Raw genomic sequence first — 24,965 nt, forward strand, 5'->3', positions numbered from 1 at the left:
ACTGTAGTCCAGTGTAATTCACTCAGGTTTAGTCCAGTGTAATTTACTCAACTGTAGTCCAGTGTAATTTACTCAAATACAGTCCAGTGTAATTTACACAGGTGTAGTCCAGTGTAATTTACTCAACTGTAGTCCAGTGTAATTTACTCATCTGTAGTCCAGTGTAATTTACACAGGTGTGCTTCAGTGTAATTTACTCAGGTGTGCTTTAGTGCAATGTACCATCGCTCCGCTATAGAGGATCTTCTATCAGCTCTTAGTGAATGAAAACATTTTGAATATAGTTAATATGTAATATTTGTCATTAAGAGATTATTGTAAGAATATTATAAGATGGTTTAGCCAATTTTTATACTGTTTTACTTGTTTTAAATAACTGTATCTGTAAAAAGTGTCTTATTCCATTCACAGATTTTACTTGTGAGAAATAACTCTTAGTTACGTCTTTGTCTCTGAAAATCGCAGTGGGTAATCTGAGAAATGTCTGTGAGACATCATGGCCAGAAAGAGGAGCCACAGAGTGCTCGCTGTACTGAAGATGAAGAACAGGAACCCTGTGGTCAGGATGAAGAGCTTCAGGATTCCCACACAGAGATCCACAGTCCTTCAGATAAATCGAGCTGTTCCAGAACGGAGCTCAGGTTCAGCTCAAGAATAAGGAGTAAGAAAAGCTCTGATAGATCCTCTTCATCACCATCGTCTGAAGAGGAGGACGAGTCTAGTGCTGTGCTGCCGCCGCCGAGCCCATCAGCCACCCGCAAAAAGCTGAAAAGACCCAAAGGTATTTTAAACTTTTGGAATGAATGTGTTTAATACAATAAAATCAATCAGTTGTAAGATAAAGGGAAATGATCGTAGTCTGTTCATCCTTAACAACTTCACAGCTTCCTGATCATCAGCAGGACTCTGTAAATAAAAATGAAGAAACGTTTGATGATCAGAGCTGTAGAAGGTTCTAAAATGGCTGAGAAAACTGCAGAACATCACGAATGAGGTTCAGATATTTAAATTCATCTCACATAATCCATTTAACTTGACAAAAAATTATGTACATTGATAATAACAATACTAACAATGTTATATTTTATAGTAACAACTTTATTTCTAATAGCAGTTATTATTTATCTTTAATTTATCATGCAATAACTCCTTTTTCACTAAATTTTACAGTATTGAATGTAACATTTAAAAATAGCTTTTGGTGAATATTTTCTACAAATTACACGACTTATTATTAAATATAAAATAAAAAAAATGTAAATATGACAATTGCAAAGTTTTGAGCAGCAGTGTATCTACTACTGATGCCAATACGTAAACATTTATAATAAATAAATTGACTAAATCTATCTGCATTACAGAGAAATAGTAATTTTTTGTGTGTGTGGAGTTACAAACACAGTAAAATGGATAAATGCAGATATTTCAGTGCAGTAACTCAGCGTCACCTCAACATTCTGTTCTTCTGGATTTCAATAAACACATCATATATCAGTCAAAGGTAAACATATTTCTTTAAGCAGTTAGCTGCCAATACTAATATAATTCTGACATCATCATTCATTACTGGTATTTATCCTTTTAACTCCTTTATAAAACTTACTGTTTACTAAAAGGTACGGAAAAACTTCAGGTAGGGGGCGTGGCTTATGAAGAGTCATACATCCTACACAATGAGTACATCCTATGGGGGTAATGTGGGCAGGGTGGAGGAGGGGCTTATGCATCTGGGTGCACTCGGTTCACATAAGGTGGGCAGGAACAGGCGGGGCTTATGCATCCAAGTGCGTCCTGTCACAGCAAAGTGTGCAGGTTGGGGGCAGGGATAACACATCTGGGTGCATTCTATCAAAGTAAAATGGACAGCAAGGGGGCAAGGCTTATGCTATGTACACACCCACTTCTAATGACTGGGTTTTTTTCTGAAGAGTTTCTAAATTCTGGCAGTTGTGATGTTTGTAGTTTATTTTGGGGGCTGAAAAAGTGACCTGACCTGAGTAGAACAGAATTAGAGCCCTGTAGAACCATAACCATAACATTTTTCAAGACATAAAATATTCTAATCAGAATTAAAAATCTTATCAAATCAGTGCATATTTTACATATTTTACATATTGCAAATCATATCACAAATTAATGTAACAATATAATCATAATAGTTTCATCCATATTTGTCCATATATTTTCACACGTTCACATTAATCCATGTCTTTTTTGCTCTGTAGGTCAGAACAAATCTGGTCATTTCTATCAAAGGAACAGAACTCGCAGGGTTCCCCTCCTGCCCCCTATCAGGCTCCGCCCCCTGGACTTCCCCCGGCAGTGCATCGCATCAGCGCAACAGCAGCGCATCAAGCAGCTGAGCAGCCAGGTGAGGGATCTGCAGCAGCAGCTGAGCACCGCCTCGCAGGAGAACCGGCTGCTGCGTCGCCTGCACGGCCGCCACACGGTGGCGTTGCAGCGCCTTCAGGACATGGAGGCCAGCCTGCCTCAGATGCTCCGCCAGCACAGCGGAGAAGCGCGCGCCCTGCAGGAGCTCCTGCGCAGTGCCAGGAGCCGGAACAGCACCCTGTCCCGCAGGCTGAGGGACGCAGAGGCGGAGCTCCTGAACACCTGCGATGCTCTGCGGAGGCTGCAGCAGCTCAGCCAGGACCAGAGTCTGGAGGAACGAGAGACACTCACACAGCGCCTCAGCACCCTCTCCACCAGCCTGCAGATACAAAACCACAGGATACAGGTCAGAACAGATGTCTTTACTGTGGTGGTGATAGGAACCAGGGATCGCCAAGACTACAACACAAATATAGACATTTTAATTACCATCCAAAACCACCAGTGAACCTACACGTGTCTTCTGAGTTTATATGGAATGTTGAGGATGGAAAATAGTGGAGAATCTGAAATAATAAGTTTTCTTTGGGGACTATTTTGCCTCACAACACCCTGCATATGGTGTTTCCCTCCACCATGAATGGATTTTAAGTCCAAAATCTTCTCAGTACTATCATAAAACAGTGTCTCAGTCATCAGGCAGTGAATTCATAACCATTTCATGTCAGAACGTTCTGTGAGGGAGCTTTTAGAGTTCCTATCACCACCACTGTGAACAATTCTGACTCGGTAAGTTTCTCTAGAATGGAGCGTTTCACACCAAAGCACTCTGAATGTCTTTGGAGCTATTTCGGAAAATTGGTGGACTTCCCCTTTAATTATTAGCCATTACCGTTTTAGAGGTTTAACTTGTGAACCTTTCATGTGTGGAGACATAATAAGATTAATATTTAAGAGCTTAAGTTGTAGAGGTTTTTAAGAATAGCTCTCTTTCAGAATCATGTTTAAGAAAAAAATTATGAAGAAAGACAGTTTAAGTCTAAAGTTACGAAGAAACACATTTAAAATGGTTTTGTTTCTTAAGACAGTTGTTATTTAGTTATTTAGTGCACCTTCCTCACGCCTTCCTCATCCTTAACATATTAAAGCACACTGTTGTACTAATTGGTCTTTTCTTGATGTCAGGATTTGGAGAAGAACCTTGCGCTGAGTAACACATCATTTAATCGTCAGCTGAGTGCTGAAAGGCGGAAGACTGCAGAAGCTCGAGAGCTGGCCAGACATCTGGAGGAGGAGATAAAAAGTCTAACACAGAAACTCAAGGTAGGAGTTTTACTGATGTCAGGATTTAAAGCAGCCTAAAACTAGAGCTTGTGCAGGTTTATATCCTTCAACCTCATCAGTTTTACAGAATCACAATTTTATTTTCATTTATCATTTCCTCTCACTACAATACCCAGCATGCATCACTGCTCAGATACATCATAGAGTAAGATGACTTGATTTCTGGGTACACTTCCAGTTCGGCAGTCTATATATCATTGAAATATCCAATGTTTTGGATATGGATATGAGGGGAGATATGTAGATAGACAGGCTAACTCGCTAACTTTAGCTTTTAGCTTGTTCTCTTCATCTGATGTCATTTCTGTGGTCTGAGTAATCCATTCTCCAATCTGAAGAACGCTGTCACGATTCAAAGAGCCCTTCAATCATGGAAAGGGTTCTTTGAATGTTAATGGTTCTATATTGAACCATTTTCTTCACTAAAGAACCATTGAAGAACCATCATTTTGAAGTGTGTATAGAAAGTGCCTTATTCCACTGGCAGAACATTTTATTGTCTTGGGAAATAATGCAGATCATTTTGCTTATTTAAAGCAAAATTGCTTGAAACAAGTAAAATGATCTGCAATGTAATGAAACTTTCTCCAGTTAAAATTACTCAAAACAAGTAAAAATCATATGAAATAATTTAAAATGTTGTCACTCGCTAAGACAGATTTATGCAATGCAGTAACATAAGCTACCTATTTGTTCAAAACAGCCCCAAAAAAAGACCCCAAGAAGCTCCTCCCACCTTCAACGTGCATCATCAGAAGGGCTGTTTCTGTTTTACAACAGAAGTAGCAATGGAGAAATTTTATTTTGGCTGGAGTGTCACTTTAAAGAAATACTGAAGGTTTTTACAGCCTGATCTGCTGCATCTGCAGAATATGACTGATTATCGCAGGTTATAATTTCAGCATGTACTGATCTTAGTATAAGAAAAGAACACCTGTCGACTCTAAATACAAATATAATAGAAGAAACGGTCAGCAGCTGCCCACTGAGTCCTGCTATAAGTGTCGGCAGGTTCTCCGTTCTGTTTCTAAAACAGGGAAACGTGTGGATGTTACTGTCTGTGCTAATCGACTGTAGCGCTGCAGACTCAGCAGATAAAACTCTGCAGTATTCCTGTAACCAAACACAGCCTGTGGATATACAGTCATTATTTTAAGGCCCTTCAGAACTGTATTAAATCTATTCCTGTTGATTAATAAAACTGTATTTATTGTTCAATACAGGAAAGAGAGAAAGAACTGGAGATTCACAATATCTACTCGCTCAGATTCCTGAAAGGCCGAAAGAGAGGTAAATATGTTCTTTCCCAAAATTAGTAACAAGAAGCAGAGAGTAGGACAATCACACTGAACCTAAAATGGAAATTACACAGTCCTGTGTGAAAGTATGTGCACCCTTGGTCAAATGACATGTTGTGTTGATTTTGTAGATGAAAATAAGTTAACACATCATCTATAGCGCAATCCTGCACTGTATACAACAGTTAGCTCCAGCCATGGAAGCTGATTGGTTGAGAAGCGTTCTAACTGTGCTGTTATTTCGTTATTTCGTTTTTTTCACAAACACTGTATCACTCCTCTGAGACGCCGTTGCTAAGCAACGACTCTGACAGCTGTAGGAGCCATTTGAACGTTTTTACTTCTTACTTTGAGCACAAGCGGAAAATGGATATAAGATCACATTTGACCGACAGCCGATTTGGTCAGACTCTGAAGATGAGACGACACTAAATTCCCAAACTGTCATCACCACTGAGCAGCTTTTCAGTCAGCAGCTGAGACAGAAGAACAGCTAAACAACCTGGAATCAGCCAGAAATAAACCCAATACTATTCGCCAAACTAAATGGGCTGTAAGATGCTTTACAGACTGGCTGGGACAAAACAACATTAATATTGATCTGGCAAAAATTGACAAAACTGAGCTAAACCTGATATTGTGGCAGTTTTATGTCTCAGTCTGATTGAGTCAGACTCTGAAGATGAGACTACATGTTTGGCAAATAGTTTAACACTCAGTTACTGCTTATTTACTGAATTTAACGAAGTGGAGAAAAAAAAGGCATTTGCAAATGTTATTTTTTTTTTAAATATTGTTTTATGTTTTGTATGTTTAGTTTTTTTTCCAAATGATAAACTCAGTAAATAAATAGAAATTGTGCAGTGAAGTAAAAGCCTAATTTTTTCATGTGCTTTTCAGGAACTAAAGAAAGCAAATCAGTTCAAACAGTCTCTGTATCTCCTTCACCTGCTGAAGTTCCCACTCGTCCACTGCAGATAGAGTACCTGCCTGAGGAGCGTCCACCAGCAGAACCTCAGAACCAGCTGAACTCCTGGGTGAAGTTTATGTTACGCTGCATGTAGTCATGTATAGTGTGATGGGAGGGGTACAATGAGGTGTGTATAATGGAGGATTGTATAATATGGGGTATGACAAGGGAGTATAATGGGGGGTGTAATGGGAGAGTGTACAATGAGGAGTTGTATAATGTCAGTGGGGTGCAATGGGGGTATTATTGGGGAGTGAATAATGGGGTATGATGGGGAGGATAAAATGGAGGAGTGTGCAGTGGGGGTGTGTATAATAGTGGGTTGTATAACGAGGGGTGTATAATGGCGGGGTGTGTAACAGAAAGGTGTGTAACGGGTGTATAATGGGGGGTATATAAGAGGGGCATGTGTAACGGGAGGATTGTATAATGGCAGGTGTGTATATAATGGTGGGGGTATGATCAGGGAGTGTATAATGAGGGGGATGTTTAATGGGGGGTGTATAACGGAGTGTGTATAATGGGGGATGTTTAATGGGGGGGTGCGTGTGTGTTTACTGTAGTTGTTCCTGCAGGAGTTCTATGCTGGTGACTGTGCAGACAGTTTTAAGAGAGAAGCAGAAGAAGAAGAAGAAGAAGAGGTGGAGAATGAAGGAGAGGAAACGATTGAGAGCAGAACCACCGGTGAGAGCAGACACACTGCAGACAGCACAGCTCTGACCACTCAGACTGTAATGATCACAGTAAATCTCTGACCTCAGAGCCATTCAGACTGATTACAGTATTTAAGGTGAGACTCAGTGCATCATGAAATCTCACATTTCACCACAATTTGATTAAAATGTTTTGATGATTATTTTATTTTTAATAATGCACTGAATGCACAGATGTGACTGGCCAAAGTACACCACAAAAAAAGGGATATATTAGCAAGTGAATCATCTTAAATCTAGAAAATATATCTCATATTTCTCATATGAGTTGTAAGAATGTTCTAATATTAATTATTAATAATTTTTATTATTTACTTGTTTTAATTTTCATCTAGTGGAGTAGTCTATTCAAGTGGCAAATTATTTTGCTCTTTTTAAGCACCGTTTCTTTTTTTTTAATTAAAGCAAAATTATTTGCATTATTTTTCAAAACAAGCAAAATTAGTTGCCAATGGAATAAGTTCAGTTTTCAGTAGATAAAATTTGTTAAAACAGTAAAAAGGTCCAGAAATAAGTTTTCACTGGCCAAGATATCAGATTTGTAATTTAATGGAATATAGACACTAAAAACAACCACACACGTTTTTATTGTTTTTATTTTATTTAGAAATAACTTCAATATTTCATTTGGATCGACTAAATAATATTTGATTATATTTGATAATATTTGATAGTCATATGTGATTATAATTGATTGTTAGCATTATAAAGTAACATATAAATGCTTTTGTGGCACCATGTTAGGGTCATTGCTGTGCTGAGAATGGCTAATATTATCTGGTCAGTGGTGGTCCTACGGTAGTCTCTTTATATTGATGAATGGGGTAGAGGGGCTGATAAACTGTACAGTCTACAGTCTGTAACTGCACACCTACACAGTGGAGCTATAAGGCAGGTGTCTCTAACAAAGTGGCCAATTCAGCACTTATGAACTGGATTTTCAGTAATAGGATGTATTGATTCTGAGTGCTGTTTCTTCTTAGAGGATGGAAGTGATGGTGGAACTGATGGACCCAAGCTGGATATTAACACAGAGCAGGAGGAGGTGACCGCTACACCCTCTCAGAGCTCACCTTTACCTTCAGAGCAGCACAGCTCAGCAGATCAGAGCTTCCAGAGGTCAGTTGTTACACCATCACCTTCAGCAAACAAGTCTCCCATGAAGATCAGACGCCACTACGTATTTAAAGAGGCCATCCTGAATCTGCACTGCGGCAAACCTGCTTATGAACACAGACACCACAAAGGTCAGAGCTCACCTGCTCTCCTAGATGCCGGCGCGTATGAGCCTTCGTTCGTTCCAGCAGCACCAAACAACACCAGGAGCAGCAGCCTGGTGAAGGAGCTGTTTGGTCAGGGCCACATGGTGGAGCAGAAGCCCGATGTTAAAGGAGACGTTGGTCCCAAAAGCTCAGAGCAGAACTGAACAGCCTTCCATCACTCAAACTCCAAAACAAGCTAACACACCCCTCAGAGGAAATGCCTTCCACTTATACTGACCGGTTCTTTTAGCAGTGTACACACTGACCACTCTTTGGGATGAATATATATACAAAATAAACTATAACTGCTTTATAAACATCATGTTGAGCCACTTCCAGTGTAAAATTAGTCAGATATTTCCATGTGTCTACCTAAAGGCGAATTCCACCAATTTTCCAAAGTTCCTACATAATTAAATGATGTAAACAGAGTCGCTCAGAGCGGTTTGGTGTGAAATGCTCTGTTCTAGAGAAACTTAAGAGTCAGAATAGTTCATAGAGACCAAAAAAAATCAACCATTTTACACCAAACCACTCTGAATCACTCTGTTTACATCTCAAACACTCAATTATGAAGCAATTTTGGAAAATCAGTGGAATTCCCCTTTGAGTACAAAAGCATGAGACATGAAGGAATTCAGCATAATTGTGATCTATCTACACTATCAATAGATAGTCAGAAAGCAGCAGTGATGCTGTAATAGAAGTCAACAGGAATGTGCTTCTGTTATGAGTTTTGAGTCAGTGACTTTTCTGTTTTTTAGTAAATGCAGGCAACACCTGAAAAGTATTCTGAGCTAATCGATCATATGCTACAGATTAGGTCTACAAAGTAAACTGAAGGTATCAAACTATGAAAGAACACACAGGGAATTAAACAGAGACCAAAAAGATGTTGTTCTTCTTTAGGTCCTTCAGTGTCTGTGAATGTAAATGAATGTAAAAATCAGCAAGAGTAAATTTAACAGTAATGAATGTAGGTGACGCTGGTTTACTGCATTTATAGATTTCTCTGTAATGCTAATGCGCACAGATTAAGTTCTATGTTTTATACATGTTTATGTATCCGCAAATATGTACATGAAAAAGGTCATCAACTTCATTATTTATATTTGTTAAGCATTTAAGTATCAAGATCAGCATCAAGATAAAAATGTCTTCTAAAACGTGAAGAACATGTTCAATCAGAACTCAAATATCTAACCAAAACCTTGTTTTATGGATGTTAGATTAAATTATGGGAAAACATAAACTGAAGAAGTTACTTCAAATGCAGGATGATTTAAAAAGATTCATCCACTTTCAAAGCACCATATTTTTCCAACCATGAGGCACAGAGGAACCAATCACAATCCAACTGAAACAGGGGGTCATAGAGTTTCTGACTGTCAGCGGAAGATGGCTCCCTTCAGTCTGAGAGGAGATGCGACCCCTGAGCAGAAAGCGTTCTGCGTTCTCCACTTCAATAAGAGTGAATCTGTCATAACTGTGCAGTGTGATTTTTGTGGGCAGTGAACCTCCAACAGCTCAGAGCGTTCGTCATTGGTTCCACAACACTGGATGATCTCCAAAATCGCACTGAAAGAGCTGTGAGTGCCATGACACCTGACATGCTCAATGGAGTATGGGATGAATCTGACTATGGCGTTGATGTTGTCCGTACAGCTGGAGGAGGTTCATACTGAGACCTTGTACAATTACATAATAAACTTTATGCTCAATTAAACCATTTACAGTTTACTGCATTGTTCTGTAATGATTTACAAGTGAAATAAATCATTTTGAAATTGGATGAATCTTTTTGAATCACCCTGTATTTGTGAACCTGAGTGAAAGAAAAACTGCAGCACCTTTTCAGTTTGGGTTTTAATTAAAAACCAATAAAGTACAATCACAACTATCCTCATGAATGTGGTTTGATCAGGAATGACCTTATTAGGGCTCGCACAGGTAAACATCACATCAGTGCAGCGTCACAGCTGCAACAAGTTCTGTAAAAGTTCAGAGTTGAATTTCACATTTTTTTTTAAATTACAAATGAAGAAATAATAAATAAATAGAGAACTGTTCAATAACAATACATGAGAGATGCACATGTCCTGACACCCAGTTGGTGACTAAATGAAATATACTGGATTAAGTATGAATTAGCTAACAGCGTGGAGCCCGATGGCCACCACTTTGTTGCAGACCACCAACCAGCACGTTATTCCAACACCACCTACAGCGAACAGAGAAGAACACAAACAGGAGAACCTCACATTAAAGAACCACACTCAGACAGAACAAGAATATGATGATGTGTCAATGCTGGGTGATATATTGTTAATACCGGTGTACCAGTAAAAGTTTCACAACAGTATTGATTACAGTTTTGTTAGTATTGATAGAGACTAAGCCTTAAATCCACTCTTATGTTCTTATACATAACACAGAGGTGTCCAGACTTCCAAACAGCTCATTTATTCAGTTTAACTCTATTTCACTAACGGGCTGGAAAATTAAAAACCAGGGGACCTAAGTTTGTGTTTTCTCCCTAATCAGGTTAATCTTGTTCTTGCAGAGAAACAGTAAACATATACACATGTAAACATGAGTTCACCCTTTGAATAATGTTCCACTGACCAATAAATGATTGATATATTTCATCATATTTCTCTCCTATCAATGTAAACTGGGTCCTAATCTTGGGTAACGCTTCCCCTGACCAATTGCAGGGCTGCATCTCTAAGCACTGCCGTCACAGAACAGTTTCACAGTCAGAGAAGCTTAGCGAGCCAAATCTAACCCAGCAGAACCAAAAGCTAGTGAGCGAGACCACCTGTCTGTAGCTGCCTGTCGTCTGTTCACTCGTTTATCCAACATCAATATTGTTCACTCATCCGTCCCTTCATTCACACGCTGCTTCATCCGTCTGTTCATCTGTTCGTCTGTGACTTTTTCATCCAGTTAGCATCACATAAAAGTTGGATAATTCAATTTGGATGATTTTAGTTCTGTATGAGGGGCGGAGCCGGCTAGGAGTGTTAGACAGAGAGCCGTCAATCATGCTGCTCGTTAGCCACGCCCACACAGTTCTCAGATAGGTTCATGCAGTGGCTTTATCATATTTATATATTATATTTTTCATTGAAGCTCTGCTGGATGTTTAATATAACACTCAAGTTTAATGTCAAACATTTTAATATTTTACTCTGTTCCCTGAGACTTTAAAGAGCCCACTTCCTACAGTTTTCTTGTATTTTATTTTTCCCGCTCCACTTTTTACTTCTACAGAATCGTACCTGTAACTCCGGAGGGAAACGCTACGAGCCTCTCCAGCGGAGAGATCCACTTACTGGGCACCACAGTGACAGGGTCAGCGTAATACTTCCATATGAGTGAGATCATAAGAGCAGCCTGGTAACAGAAAAAACAGCAGAGTGTCAGCGTTGCTGAAGCTCAAGCAGGTTCTACTGAGTTACTGCTGTAACAGAACGAGAAACGTGACAAACTTGATTGAAATCAAACCATTTCATAATTTTCTACATTCTGATAATCAGATTATGCAGTTCTGTAAGTTGTTGGTTGTGAAATATTTACTGATTAGGGGGCAAAAAAGTGGCATAAACAGAGCTAATCAATCCCTGCATCATTAAACCGCTGTGGTGGCCAATATGACTATATTTATCATTATCGTGATTAATTATGTCACTATATGCTTCTCTAAGTATGTTGTGGATATCGTCAGTACTTAAAGAAGACCAGCTGCATGTATCATGTTTAATTAGATTAAGTGCAGCGCAGTGTTTACAAAGTTGCTATGCAAATAACTGTATTCAGTTCTTGAATGTGGCACTATTTCTCCTTCCAATTTATAAAACGTCAGCAAATAAATCAAAACTAAACAGAATTACTAATAATAAACTTTTAGTTTCAGTTTTTTCAGTGGGTGAAGGAGAGTTTAGACGAGTGTTCTCGTGTTTGGTCTGGAGCTGAGCTGAGCTGAGCAGCGTTTACTGCTGTGTTCATTTTATTCTGCTCTTATCAAACACCTGCCATCACAGCGCTCATCATAATACTAATAACTAAAACTAAACTAAATAAAAAGCATAACCCTAAATAAAACTATTACTTTTACTATGACCCTTCAGAAAATAAAAACAAAACTAAGTGCAAATAAAAAAATAACAACAATTGCAAAACTGTAATAACCCTGTCTGTGATCGGAACCGTTCTACTGTGGAAAAAGGCCTATGATCCACAATGTACCTATAAATCCACACAGAATGCAGGAGAATCCACAAACCAGGAATAAAGGATCAGAAAAGATCTGGAGAGGTTTGGTGTGGAGGAAACTGGGTTTATCTGAGTTCTCCAACCTCATATAGCTAAGAACACTCAGCACCGAACGCGCTAGTAATGAAAACAACGAGAATCTTTGAAGATCAGAAGAAAAAACAAGCAGTGAAACACGACGCAGAACTTACCTGAAGAATGTAGAAAACTATGTTGACAATCCATTTCATTTTAGCCTGCTGAGCGGTTCTCGATTTTACTGTAAAGAAAAAGACACAAAGAATATTTGAGGATTCTCACCTCGGAACATCAATCATAACTTACTCAGTGATTTACAGCTTTTACTTAAGCCGGCAGATTATGAACTACGCTGACCAGCACTGAGCTACACTCTACTCTTCTTCAAGAGTTCTAAAGACAATGGTTCTATATAGACCCATGCACACTCAAAGAGCCATTTGCAGGCTTAAATAGTTCTTTGCATGGTGAAATGGTTCTTCAGATTGATGAAAAACGTGTTGAACATGGTTCTACATAGCACCAAAAAGGTTCTATGATGTCAACCTTGTACTAACCATTCCATTCTATTTTTTGGATCATCACTTATTTTTGCTTTATGATTTTGCAAAAACGCCACTCTTTTTCTTTGCCGGGGCTCAATTTATAATACTAGCTTCCATGATCTTTCCTTTACTTAGCATATTCATAATTAAAATGGAAGTCCCACAGATTTTTGGCATAATTAAGTGGTTAAGATGTAAACAGAGTGGTTCAGAGTGGTTTGGTGTGAAACGCTCCGTTCTAGAGAAACTTACTGAGTCAGAATTGTTCACAGTGGTGGTGGAGACGTCCAACTCTAAAAGCTCCCTCACAGAAAGTTATTAAATAAAATGGTTATGAATTCACTGCCTGATGTCTGAGACACTGTTATGATAGTTTTGAGAAGATTTGGTCTTAAATCCATTCATGGTGGAGGGATACACTATATGCATAAAACAGTCTCCAAAGAAAACTTATTATTTCAGATTTTCCACTATTTTCCATCATCAACATTCCATATAAACTCAGAAGACTCGTGTAGGTTCACTGGTGGTTTTGGATAGTAAATAAAATGTCTATATTTGTGTTGTAGTCATGGCGACCCCTGGTTCCTATCAGCACCACTGTAAAGACATCTGAACCATTTCACACCAAACCACTCTGAATCACTGTTTACATCTCACACACTGAATTATGGGGGAATTAAAAAACAATTGGTGAAATTCTCCCCAATAATAAAATCTGTCTTACCGTGAGTCTTTAACTTGTCTGTCATTTTGTTGATCTTGCGCTCCAGCCTGGCGTACCTGGCGAACTCGTCCATCATGCTGATGGTGGAGAGCTCCAGCCTCATGTTCTGGATTTCTGTTCGCATCTCCATTTCCTGCTCTGCATCTTTTTGGAGGACCTTCGACAGCTTTGACAGCAAATACACACAAAAATACACAGTAATGACCCTGAATTAGTGACACTCTCTTTACCCCCTTTTGTTACTATGCCTTTAAGACTGATAATATACACCGAACAGGCATAACATTATGACCACCTCCTTGTTTCTACGCTTATTGTCCATTTTATCAGCTCCACTTACTATATAGGTGCACTTTGTAGTTCTACAATTACAGACTAACTGTTTCTCTGCATACTTTGTTATCCCCCTTTCACCCTGTTCTTCAGTGGTCAGGATCCCCATGGACCCTCACAGAGCAGGTACTATTTGGGTGGTAGATCATTCTCAGCACTGACGTGGTGGTTGTGTGTTAGTGTGTATTGTGCTGGTACGAGTGGATCAGACACGGGAGGTGGTCATAATGTTTTATATATATATATATATATATATATATATATATATATATATATATATATATATATACACACATATAGAACCATATATGTAGGGTAAACTGGTTGTACAGATTGATGGAGAATGTTGTTTTTGGTGCTAAATAGACCATATACAGCACATTCTCCACCAATCTAAAGAACCATTTCACCATGCAGAGAACCACTTAAGTATGAAATGGTTCTATATTAGCTCATGGTTCTAAATAGGACCACTGCCTTTACTAAAGAACCCTTGAAGAACCATCTTTTTAAGTGTAGAGTAGCAGCACTCAGGCTCATAAACTGTGTTAATGTAGCTTAAATATAGTCTGATATTGTATTATATTGTATATATTGTATTAGTGAATGATAAAGGCTGTTAGCTCGACACAGCGCAGCGCAGCGTTCACTCAGCAGCGCTAACAATGCTAGCTGGCTAACTTAACCCAACATTTCGTGTTTTTAGTAAATAACTGTACTTACAAAAGAGGAGATGGAGGGTAAGAATGTCTTGACAAGGTTACACAAAAATACAGAGCTCAGTACCAGCAGCCAGTTGTAACCGGCCGCCATTTTCTCTGTTTACGCCTGAATGAGGCTCATTCGAATTTCCCGTTCCACCTTAAACGTTGCAGCAGTTACAGTCCCTCGCCACAGGCGGCAGAGTGTAACTACTGCAGCACTTAAGGTGGAACGGGAAAATCGAATGAGAAGCCAACTTCATCTTTATAATCGCTTAGTATTCGATTACTTCATCTCTTTATGTCTGTAAGACTGAATTTATACAGGTTGTGGATCCTTATTAAAGTGATTTAAAATCAGTTTTAAACCATTTATGGTTCTAACACTGAGAACAAAGCTGAACTCCTCACAGAGCTCTTTGTGCAGTCACGACAGGGTTGCCAAGTTGAGGAAAAAGAAGTTTCTTCTGTCTAAAATGCGTTTGTTTTCAAGAAAACTGGCTGTAAAATACGTAGTTCATGATAATTAGAATATCGAATAAGTACTCTATCAACATGTACAAATGTAAACATTTTTTAAATATATTTTCCATGAATTGCTTTGCACGTTTGCCTTAAAGATATACAGAGTCAGATATACATTTATATTAAAGATAAATCAGACATTATAGTCAACAACAAAGTGGCAAAACACATTTCAGCCGAACTTCATATTATTCAAATTCATATTCAAAGTTAAGTTTACAGAAGTGAAACAGCAATTCAAACCAGTAATAACATCTTTTGATTTCATATCTACTGTGTCTAGATTTAGATTAAAATTAACGAGACAAGTAATTCTCCTTAAAATACTAACATTGTACCTGCCTATTCTTCCTTCTTAGGTTGCCAGTTAATAAATACAGAAATCAATGCACATTTCTAAAGGTGATGGATTTCCATTCCAAGTGTTAAACCTTTAATACTCAAAGTAGCCTAAAACTTTATTGTTTATTTGTTGTTTAGTATTTGTCACATTTTCCAATTTAAACTGGCCCAACTAGGTGGTAAAATATAAAATCTGGCAACCCTGCTTCCCATGATGCATTGGAAATCCAGACAATTCAAACTCGCAATAAAGCCTCAACAAGACAAAGGACCGATTTGTGCTTAAAATAAGTCAGAAGCTCGAATAAAAGGAAACATATTATGGTTATTATTGCTGTCTGTATAAATAAACTCGTGGAGAATAGATATTACACGTTTTTGTGGTTTTAAGATCTGAATGGGAGCGAAATTTGACCCCCTAAAAAACTACTTAAAACAGTAAAATAAAGACATATGGCTCTTCAAAGGGGAAATCCACCCATTTAACAAAACCTCCCCATAATTGAGTGTTTAAAATGTAAACAGAGTGATGCAGAGTGGTTTGGTGTGAAATGGTTCAGATGTCTTTACAGTGGTGGTGATAGGAACCAGGGGTCATCATGACTACAACACATATATAGACATTTTATAAATTACGTTTGGGACACTTCAGCATTCACTGGAGGTGTAACGATGTAAAATATGATTTAATATGATTAGGTGGTATGTAATGTGCCTTGTGTTCATATGTTAATGTTGATGTGTTAAAGGGTAATTCCACTGATTTTTCAAGATTTCCTGCATGATTAAACGCTTAAGGTGTAAGCAGAGTCATTCAGAGTGGTTTGGTGTAAAATGCTCTGTTCTAGAGTCAGAATTGTTCACAATGATGGGAATAGGAACCTGGCAGCTGAACCACTGAATCGTAGAGAAATTTTTAAAAATCTGTGGAATTCCGCTTTAATGCTTGCACTAGGGGGGTAACAATGCACTTTGAGGTCTGATTTTTAGCTTCCAGATTCAGTTGGATATGTAGCAGGAGTGTGTTGACTCTACAGAATTCAGATAAATAAAAAATCTCAATTTCAACTCTTTCAGTTTCTGCCGCCCTGCCCTCTAAAATATAATTAAACTCCCAAAAGTAACACACCCTAAAATTAATACTTGGTTTATAAAAAATCTACACTGCAAAAAATGGTATCTTGGCAAGTGAAATGATCTTAAATTTAGTCCAAATATCTAATATTTTTCATGCTGAGATCGTTGTTAACTTCATTACTTCATTTACTTTATTTTTAGATGTTTTTTACTTGTCGTTTTGTTAAGTAAATTGATCTCACTATACAAGCAGATAATTTGCTTTAAGAAATGTGCTTAAAACCAGCATTTTACTTAATAAAATGACTTAAAACAAGCAAATATTTGGTGCTAAAATAATCTTAGAATATTTCTACAAACATCTCAAAATGAGCAACATTAGATACATAGACACGTTTAACATGATTACACTTGTTAAACTATTTTTGCAGCGCAGTCATTTCCATGTATAACATAAGCCGCTTTACTCTGATAGGCTGTTTGTTAACTGTGGTTTCAGCTTTACATTTACATTCACTAATCCACATTCGGTTTTCAATATGTGTTGGAATCGTTGCCCCCTCAGCGTTCACACTGCAGGTCCCGTGTCCTTTTGAAAGCCATCTGAGTGGTCAGACCACCACTCATCTCCAAGACAATAGACCCCATTCACACCTGAACTCCTCACCGTCCACTGTCCCAGCAGGGAACGGTCACAGCAGGATGACACACAGACCATCTTCACACCTGCCATTAACCTGCGCTCTGGGTGATCTGACCATCAGCACTGGGCGGGTGCAGGCCTTTCAGGACGAGGGGCTCCTGTACCAGCCGGGTGGACCAACGGCACACATCCATCAGCTCATCAATCATTAAAGTTAATCGAATCAAATCAAGCTTTACTGGTCAAACACATAGCCAGTACAAGGTGCAGTGAAATGCTTATCGCTGTTGGCGGAACAACTTCTGATTTTATTCACTGATTGATTTACTTTGGTTAATTGCAACACTTTTGTCACCACTGAGATGGTAAGATGATACAGAGGAGCTCGTTTTGTATGCGTTCTGTTTTGAAAAGATAATTACTGTTTGAACAAAATCTGTTATCTCCATTTTTGTTTTGAATTCACTGCCTGATGTCTGAGACACTGTTTTATGATAGTTTTGAGAAGATTTGGGCCTTAAAATACATTCATGGTGGAGGGATACATAATATACAGGGTGCTGTGAGGCAAAATAGTCCCCAAAGAAAACTTATTATTTCAGATTTTCCACTATTTTCCATCATCAACATTCCATATAAACTCAGAAGACTTGTGTAGGTTCGCTGGTGGTTTTGGATAGTAAATAAAATGTCTATATTTGTGTTGTAGTCATGGTGACCCCTGGTTCATATCACCACCACTGTACAGACATTTGAACCATTTCACACCAAACCACTCTGAATCACTATGTTTACATCTCACACACTAAATTATGGTGGAATTTCCCTTTTAATACAAAAAGTTTATTCTTCCATTTTGGCTGAATGGCCTGTTAAATAACACCTGACTAAATAAGTGGTAATATTTGTCAAATTAAAATTACTGGACTTAAACCCTCAAGGAAAGTGATTTACGTGGTGAGTTTGTTTCCTTCTTTTAATCTGTGCTATTGAGTGGACTCTGATCACTTACCCAGTGTCCTCAGATCTAATCAAAACCAAAACCAATCATAGTGATTTAGAGTGGTTTGATGTGAAATGGTTCAGATGTCTTTACAGTGGTGCTGATAGGAACCAGGGGTCGCCATGACTACAACACAAATATAGACATTTTATTTACTATCCAAAACCACCAGTAAACCTACACGGGTCTTCTGAGTTTATATGGAATGTTGATGATGGAAAATAGTGGAAAATCTGAAATAATAAGATTTCTTTGGGGACTATTTTGCCTGCATGTACCCCTCCACTATGAATGGATTTTAAAGATATGTTTAAGGAAAGGCAAATTTATTTCTATACAATAAATAAATATACAATAAACAGCACCAAAACTTATTCTGCTATTATTACAAGCTTGACATCGTAACAATGGAACAGCCCTTTTTGGAGCTAAATAGAACCTCATACAACACATTCGCCATCAATCCGAAGAACTGTTTCACAATGCAAAGAATCTTTCAAGCATGCAAAAGTTTTCTAAGTGTTCATGTTTCTATATAAAATGACTGTTGTTACTAAAGATTCGTTAAAGCACCATCTTTTTTAGAAGTGTAGACACTCATCACCTCCAAAATAAAATAAACACTGTTTCTGAAAGATCCTACATTTATTTCAGAGATGTTTCTGTATTTATGTCCTTCTAGAAGCTCCTCTTCTGAAGGTAAACAAGGAAATTGTAGAGATTTATTTTTACGTACACACATTTTTACATATATATTTAATGTCCAGTAATCTGAACATTCGGACTCAGCAAATAAGGCTTTGATAAGTGTAATACATAATTGATTAGTATAACAGATAATGGATTAATATAACAGATAATTGAGTAATATAACAGGTAACTGATTAGTATTATAAAATGTATGCTTTATGAAATGCAATCATTCAAGATTTTTGTTATTTATAAAGTAGAATCTTTTAGTGATATCAGTGGATTTCACTCTCCAGTATAGGCCTACTGGGCTTTGATACTAGGCACATGAAATCTGCAAGATTTTGAAAAATGAACATATTTATTATCATCAGGATAACAGACCCAAACAGAAACTTAAGACTTCCTGTGTTTCAGAAAAGTTATTTCTGTCTGCAACATTGGGGTAGCATATAAAATGCATACAATATGTGTAATACTACTCATAACTCTATATAATATGTGCTGTAGCTTATGTAACGTTTTCTGACCTCGACTGTTTCAACCATTTGTTCATTGTAGATATAGCAATGTAAACCGGTGTATGTGCATTGTGTTAAGAAACCCCTTTGTTTATGATTATTATGTAAAGGTTATTTTGAATTTTAGTCTCTCCTGCAGAAGTACAGGCAGTTCTAAGAGTTCAGAGACTGTTTTATGCAGCTGTAAACAGTAAACACAGGTCTTACAGTGTTGGTGATAATTAATATGTTGATTTTTCAAAAATGTGCAATACAGTGGACACTGAATATTATTTCTTCCCAGTAAACAAAACAAAAACAAAAAAAATTCAACGTATAAAGTTGCTTAGTACAAAGCAGAGAACATGTTTCATAACAAATCACTGGTTTTAAAGTGTCCAGACTTTTAAAGCAGCGCTCTAAACGAGCTGTAAAGTTAAGTGTTTTCTGAACTTTTTGGTTTTAGACCAAACCATTCTGAAAGTAAAACAAAGATATCGAGCAGCGTATTCACAACCAACAAGCGTCTCTAGGATTTTAACAATTAAACCTTAAGTTGTTCGAAATAAACCACTCTGAATGCCTTTGAATCTTAACCATTTAATCATGCAAAGATTTTGAGAAAATGGTGGAATTTCCCTTTACGACGCAGTAAAATATAGACATAAAAAGGTGGTTCTAAAGGGTTTAAAATGGCTTTAAAATCACTATAAGACTCTTACATTATCACAGCCTGTTAAACTCCGTTTTAGCCACATAAAGAGATAAACTGCTCGAATACTGTTCGATTATATACGCTTAAATTAGCTTCTCGTTCGAATCTCCCGTTCCACCTTAAACACCACAGCAGTTACTGCTGTGCGCCATTTAAGGTGGAACGGAAAATAAAACACTCTGAACGGATTCGTTTATATCTTAACCATTTAATGATGCAGAGATTTTGAAAAAAAAAAGTGGCATTTCCTTTAACAGTACAGTAAAATGCATAAACATGGGAAAGTTGGGCTTTAAATACAGAAAACTCGGTTTCAGTTCGTGTTCTGTGTTCTGTGTTTGAAAACACGTTTAAAATCCTTCCTCAAACAGCGTCGCTGGAGCAGTGATTGACACCCCGCTCTATCCACTTAGGACGTCTGTTATGGTTTAAATTTCTGTTGCTAGGCCGTAACAGCCAATCAGCCGCGAGAGGCGGGGCGGAGAGCAGCCGAGAGCAGCTGATTGGCTGAACGAACAGCGCACGCAGAGGCGGGATCCAATCCGATTTCAGCTCGTTTCTGCACCTACAGAGCGTTAAAGCTCATCACAGCAACAGATTGGAAGGAAAGTTGAGGTGGACGGACATAAACCGGCGCAGCTCAGGTTTTAGTATTGTTTTAATATTTCTTTCCCGAAAAACCGACTACAGCTGAGCCACCATGCCGAAAAGAAGCAAAGTAAGTCAAATTTTATTTATTCATTTTTACCAGAAGCCTGTAAATATTTAAAAATGTGAAAGTAGGGCAGTGAGTGAAAGTGTTAGCTAATGTTGGAGCTTCTGGCGCCTTTTTTCTTAGCAGCGTTCAGTACGACGGGTCGTTCCGAAGCGTTTTGCATTCACAGACTATTATCACCTTTATAATTCTGTGCGAATTTAAAGAGATCAAATAATGTACTGAAAACATTTTTTTCCCAGTTCATGACGATTTCAGTGCCGTTTTCAAACCTTTTCATGCATCGCATAGGGTTTAGTTTAAAGTGCGGCCCTATAGCAGTTTAAGTTACAATAGCTGTGAATCCTGTAAATGTTTTAGCCAAGTTACTCATAAGTTTTATCTGATGCAGCTTCTCTAGAACACCGTAGAACCGTATAGAACCGCGCGGTATTGTTCTCAATTATCTTACGAGGCTCAGGCTGTTCGAATTTTCCGTTCCACCTTAAATGGAGCATCAGTTACATTCTGCTGCGCTATTTAAGGTGGAACGGAAAATTCGAACGACTTAAAACGTTTTAAAAATAGAGCTGTATGTAATAGCCCTAAATTGCTTGGTATTCGTCTTTATAAACAATAACATCCCAAATTATCCCCCCCATCGCCCACATGTGTTCTGAGGTTTTATATAAGTTCGTTTTCTTCAGGGGTGCACCGATATGGGAATTCCGTGCCGATATGCAATTATTTTTTTGACTGTGTTTATAATAATAATAAACATGGATGTAAAAAATGCAGAAATTGGAATTACAAATGATACTTTAGCGCAGTATTACTGAAATATTCATCAGGGTGCCAATATTTTATTGCTATTGTGCTAAAATTAGGACAAAAAATAACTTAGTGTTTTGCTAGAGTATTTAGTCTGTTTACAAAAAACACCGTGATTCCTTTTCAGCCCTCAGTTAGGTAATCTTGCACAATAATTATAGTTATCTATTAAATGTTAAATTTCTTAATTGCATACCAGTGCTGCTGATTCTGATTTTTTTTTTAATCATTCTGCACTTCAGCTAATAGATTTTTCTTTGTTTTTATTTATTTTTTAATCTGAAACAGGCCAACAATGGAACCGAAGCATCTGAGGTCAGTATTTCAGCAAAAACAAAAAAAAATAGTAAAACTTGTTGTTGATATGGTAAATGTTTTAGACTCACTTGTGCTTACTGTCCTTTTTATTTCCTCTGCTCACACAGCCAAAAAGGAGATCCGAGAGGCTTCAAGCTGTAAGTTTGACTATCTGATTATGTGATTATTAATAAATTTAGCCATTTCTGTTTCTGACTGGATTCATGGTTCTGTTTTACAGAAGCCACAGGCGCCCGCGCCAAAACCAAAGGTAACACCATTGTTCAGACCATAACTGTGGTAGAGGTGGACAATATTGTAGAAATCTAATGTTGCGATAATTAGAAAATTTTCACAATACACAATGTCACGATATTTATTTTTTCAGACGTCTGATTGGTTGGAACAAAACCAGTAGAGCTACATTTTGAAAGGACTTTCGAAAAAATAAAACCAGTGATTTTTGTTCTATACTTTGTTCTATCCAGTTAAATGGGCTGATTTTGCTCTCTGTTCTATAACTCGTATGTTCAGAAAAGCAGATTATACTGTTGATATAATCACAATAATGATTTATTAATATAATAATAATAATAATAATAATAATAATAATAGTGATAATAATGATGGATGGATGTCATAATGCCCAGCCTTATGTTATTGAACTATGGTGGACTATGGGGCATCACCTGGAAGCGTTACGTTGTTTTATTTCTATGTAATTTAAACAGAAGGCACCTGCGAAGCCCAGGAAGGTGAAGGAAGATAAGAAAGCCAAGCCTGAGAAGAAGGCGAAGGAGGCCGAGGCTGAGCAGAACCCTGCGGAAAACGGAGAGGACAAGGCTGAAGAGGTCAGCATTATAGTATCATATAATGCATTGATACAAGCTTGAATAGCAGAACCCCTTTTGATGCTGTACAGAACCATATACAACACATTCTCCATCAATCTGAAGAACCATTTCACCATGCAGAGAACTATTTAAGCATGCAAAAGGCTCTTAGTGTACATTGTTCTTTTAAGGACCATTTACTTTATAAAAAAAACAACTTTTAAGGAGTGCATAATATGCGTTATGGTTATAGGGCAGAATATTTTAACATTCATATTAAGGGTCTTTATAGTGATACATTAATAGTAACTAATAGTGCGGCAGTAACAGCCTCTACACTTAAAGCGAAGGCTTCACACTAGATGTTGGAACATTGCTGTGAGGATTTGATTGCATTCAGCCACAAGAGCATTGGTGAGAAGGTGAGGAATTGATGAGGCCCGGGCATTGTCTAAAAATAATTAGCAGTTTAGCAGCATATTCCAGCTAAACAAACAATACACCCGGTCCAGTGCAGCTTTGAGCATTTTTTTAATATTAACTATTTTCATGAGTGTTAATCAGATATTAAATAATATGCTAAGTAACCAAGCAATCTTTTTAAAACCACTTGTTAAAATAGCTGATACTGCAAGCATGTGTTCATGAGCTCCTTCTGGTGTGGGTTCAAGAAGTGCCTATGGTGCTCCCTGTTGGAGAAACTAAATGAGTGATCTCCAAAGCCACGCCCACATGCTTTACACACAAAACCATGCTGTTTTCTGTCGTTTTAGCAGTCACTCTGGAGTGCAGAAATAGATGCCTTTTATACTTTTATAATCTTAATAATTTAACTCCTCTGAACCATCTGAACACTATCTGAATTTTTCCTCAGTAAATTTCTTGGAACTAGTCAGATTTCATGAATTTGTTGTGTTTGAAAGTGTAAATAAGTTAACTCATCCTCTTCAATAAACACATTCTGCACAGGTAAATGCACAAATACTGTTTATTTACTGAATTTAACACACTGGGAGGAAAAATGGCCTGTGAATATAAAACTTGTTTTTAGGTTTATTTTTTTCTAGTATGTTGCAGAAAATGTACATGTCTAATTTTGTTCCCTGTTAAGGATGTTAACTAGTTTAGAATTAAGCAAAGGTATTAGTTTTATTCTCAGGAACTTTTATTTTGCCTTTCAGGAAGCCAGTCAGGAGACAGAAGATAAGAAGGATGAGAAAGAAGCTGCTGAATAAGACCTTTTTCACCATACCAGAGGAATATTTTTATCAGCTATTTTATAAAAAAGGAAAAAAAAAAAATCAGTTTTGTAGTCGACTTCTATAAACACATTGTATAGAAAGTGGTTAAAGGCCTTAGGGGAGAAATTCTGTCCTGTATTTCTTCTTTATATCTCTTGAAGAGGAACTGCAGTTATGGAACAATTTTTAAACTTTTTACTTTTAAAAACTTTTTTGTTTGGAAAGAAGGGATGAAGCAGGGCCTCGTTCCTCAGGCCGGGCTGAAGAACTTCACCCGGTTCATACCTGACTGTTCATAAAGATCACGGTACTACAGCATGAGTTACTATGGTAACACATCACCTTCAGATCAAAGCTGCTCTTGCATCAAAATGTGCAACGCTTTACAAATACTCATTTTCTACTGACAAGCACCGACGGTTCTGTGAGATGTTCTTGTGATGTTCAGAATGTGTTACCTGCTCTGATTGGACACAAAATAAACAGCACGTTAAATTCTCTAAAGTTTCGTCTGAGTCAGGTTTATAAGAACACCTTGGCCTTTTTGAGGAACCAGGTTTGTGAGATGTGGTAAAACTCTAAAGTCTGGTTTAAACAAATGTTTTAATACTGGTTTTGATGTTCGCTTGTTGACTTTGCCTCGTTTACTTACTGTATTAGCTTAGGTGAGTCAAGTCATTGTTAGTGTAGCAAAACATAAACCCAAGATTGTTTAGACTCAAATCTGAAAAGTAAAAAAAAAAACAAAAAAAAACCCAAAGCCATAAAAACCAACTTTAGACCATAACAGTTTGCTATGGTGCGTCAAACTATTATACGTGTTACACATGACAAACTTAACTGCTAGCAACAACGGAAACGGGGCGGCTAAGCCTCATGGTTCTCGTTCTTAAACTGATATTTAAATCTGGTCACTCAAGTAAAATTTGCTTGACCAAAAACAGCCATTTTGCGCAAACAGGAAAAGATGCGTTAATGTTTCTCGTAGCTTTAGGTTTATCTAAGATAAAGTCTTAGATAAACCTTAAGTCTTTAAGCGAATTCATTAACTGGT

At 37.6% G+C, this 24,965-nt stretch overlaps 3 protein-coding genes across 3 annotated transcripts; 2 read left to right on the forward strand and 1 right to left on the reverse strand.

The window, feature by feature from the left end:
- Window positions 1-480: 480 nt before the first annotated feature.
- Window positions 481-8,082, forward strand: LOC118797496 (lebercilin-like protein). Its single transcript, XM_036556869.1, has 7 exons — window positions 481-781; window positions 2,226-2,737; window positions 3,517-3,654; window positions 4,899-4,965; window positions 5,874-6,010; window positions 6,519-6,686; window positions 7,642-8,082. Exons 1-7 carry the CDS (start codon window positions 481-483, stop codon window positions 8,080-8,082), a joined length of 1,764 nt encoding a protein of 587 aa, XP_036412762.1.
- A 1,672-nt stretch (window positions 8,083-9,754) lies between these two features.
- On the reverse strand, window positions 9,755-14,686 carry get1 (guided entry of tail-anchored proteins factor 1). The gene is made up of 5 exons (XM_036555741.1): window positions 14,543-14,686; window positions 13,487-13,652; window positions 12,388-12,455; window positions 11,203-11,317; window positions 9,755-10,139 (listed from the first exon to the last, which is right to left on the reverse strand). The coding sequence occupies exons 1-5, from the start codon at window positions 14,630-14,632 to the stop codon at window positions 10,066-10,068; spliced, it is 513 nt and encodes a 170-aa protein (XP_036411634.1). The 5' UTR covers window positions 14,633-14,686; the 3' UTR covers window positions 9,755-10,065.
- Window positions 14,687-20,600: 5,914 nt separating this feature from the next.
- si:ch73-281n10.2 (uncharacterized protein LOC561719 homolog) lies at window positions 20,601-24,655 on the forward strand. Its single transcript, XM_036556488.1, has 6 exons — window positions 20,601-20,733; window positions 21,829-21,855; window positions 21,966-21,995; window positions 22,079-22,108; window positions 22,569-22,688; window positions 23,852-24,655. Exons 1-6 carry the CDS (start codon window positions 20,716-20,718, stop codon window positions 23,903-23,905), a joined length of 279 nt encoding a protein of 92 aa, XP_036412381.1. The 5' UTR covers window positions 20,601-20,715; the 3' UTR covers window positions 23,906-24,655.
- The last annotated feature ends 310 nt before the right edge of the window (window positions 24,656-24,965 follow it).

The sequence above is a fragment of the Colossoma macropomum genome, unplaced genomic scaffold (assembly GCF_904425465.1).
Source record: "Colossoma macropomum unplaced genomic scaffold, Colossoma_macropomum, whole genome shotgun sequence".
Classification (NCBI taxonomy): domain Eukaryota; kingdom Metazoa; phylum Chordata; class Actinopteri; order Characiformes; family Serrasalmidae; genus Colossoma; species Colossoma macropomum.

Excerpts from the sequence above, each read along its gene's own strand:
- LOC118797496 (XM_036556869.1), top strand. The coding sequence starts at position 481 with ATGTCTGTGAGACATCATGGCCAGAAAGAGGAGCCACAGAGTGCTCGC. Across the intron at positions 2,738-3,516 it reads TACAAAACCACAGGATACAG|GATTTGGAGAAGAACCTTGC; the intron begins GTCAGAACAGAT and ends TCTTGATGTCAG. Across the intron at positions 6,687-7,641 it reads CTCAGACTGTAATGATCACA|GATGGAAGTGATGGTGGAAC; the intron begins GTAAATCTCTGA and ends TTCTTCTTAGAG.
- get1 (XM_036555741.1), bottom strand. The coding sequence starts at position 14,632 with ATGGCGGCCGGTTACAACTGGCTGCTGGTACTGAGCTCTGTATTTTTG. Across the intron at positions 13,653-14,542 it reads TACCCTCCATCTCCTCTTTT|CTGTCGAAGGTCCTCCAAAA; the intron begins GTAAGTACAGTT and ends TTGCTGTCAAAG. Across the intron at positions 12,456-13,486 it reads AGACAAGTTAAAGACTCACG|TAAAATCGAGAACCGCTCAG; the intron begins GTAAGACAGATT and ends TTTTCTTTACAG.
- si:ch73-281n10.2 (XM_036556488.1), top strand. Across the intron at positions 21,996-22,078 it reads GATCCGAGAGGCTTCAAGCT|AAGCCACAGGCGCCCGCGCC; the intron begins GTAAGTTTGACT and ends TCTGTTTTACAG. Across the intron at positions 22,109-22,568 it reads CGCCCGCGCCAAAACCAAAG|AAGGCACCTGCGAAGCCCAG; the intron begins GTAACACCATTG and ends TAATTTAAACAG.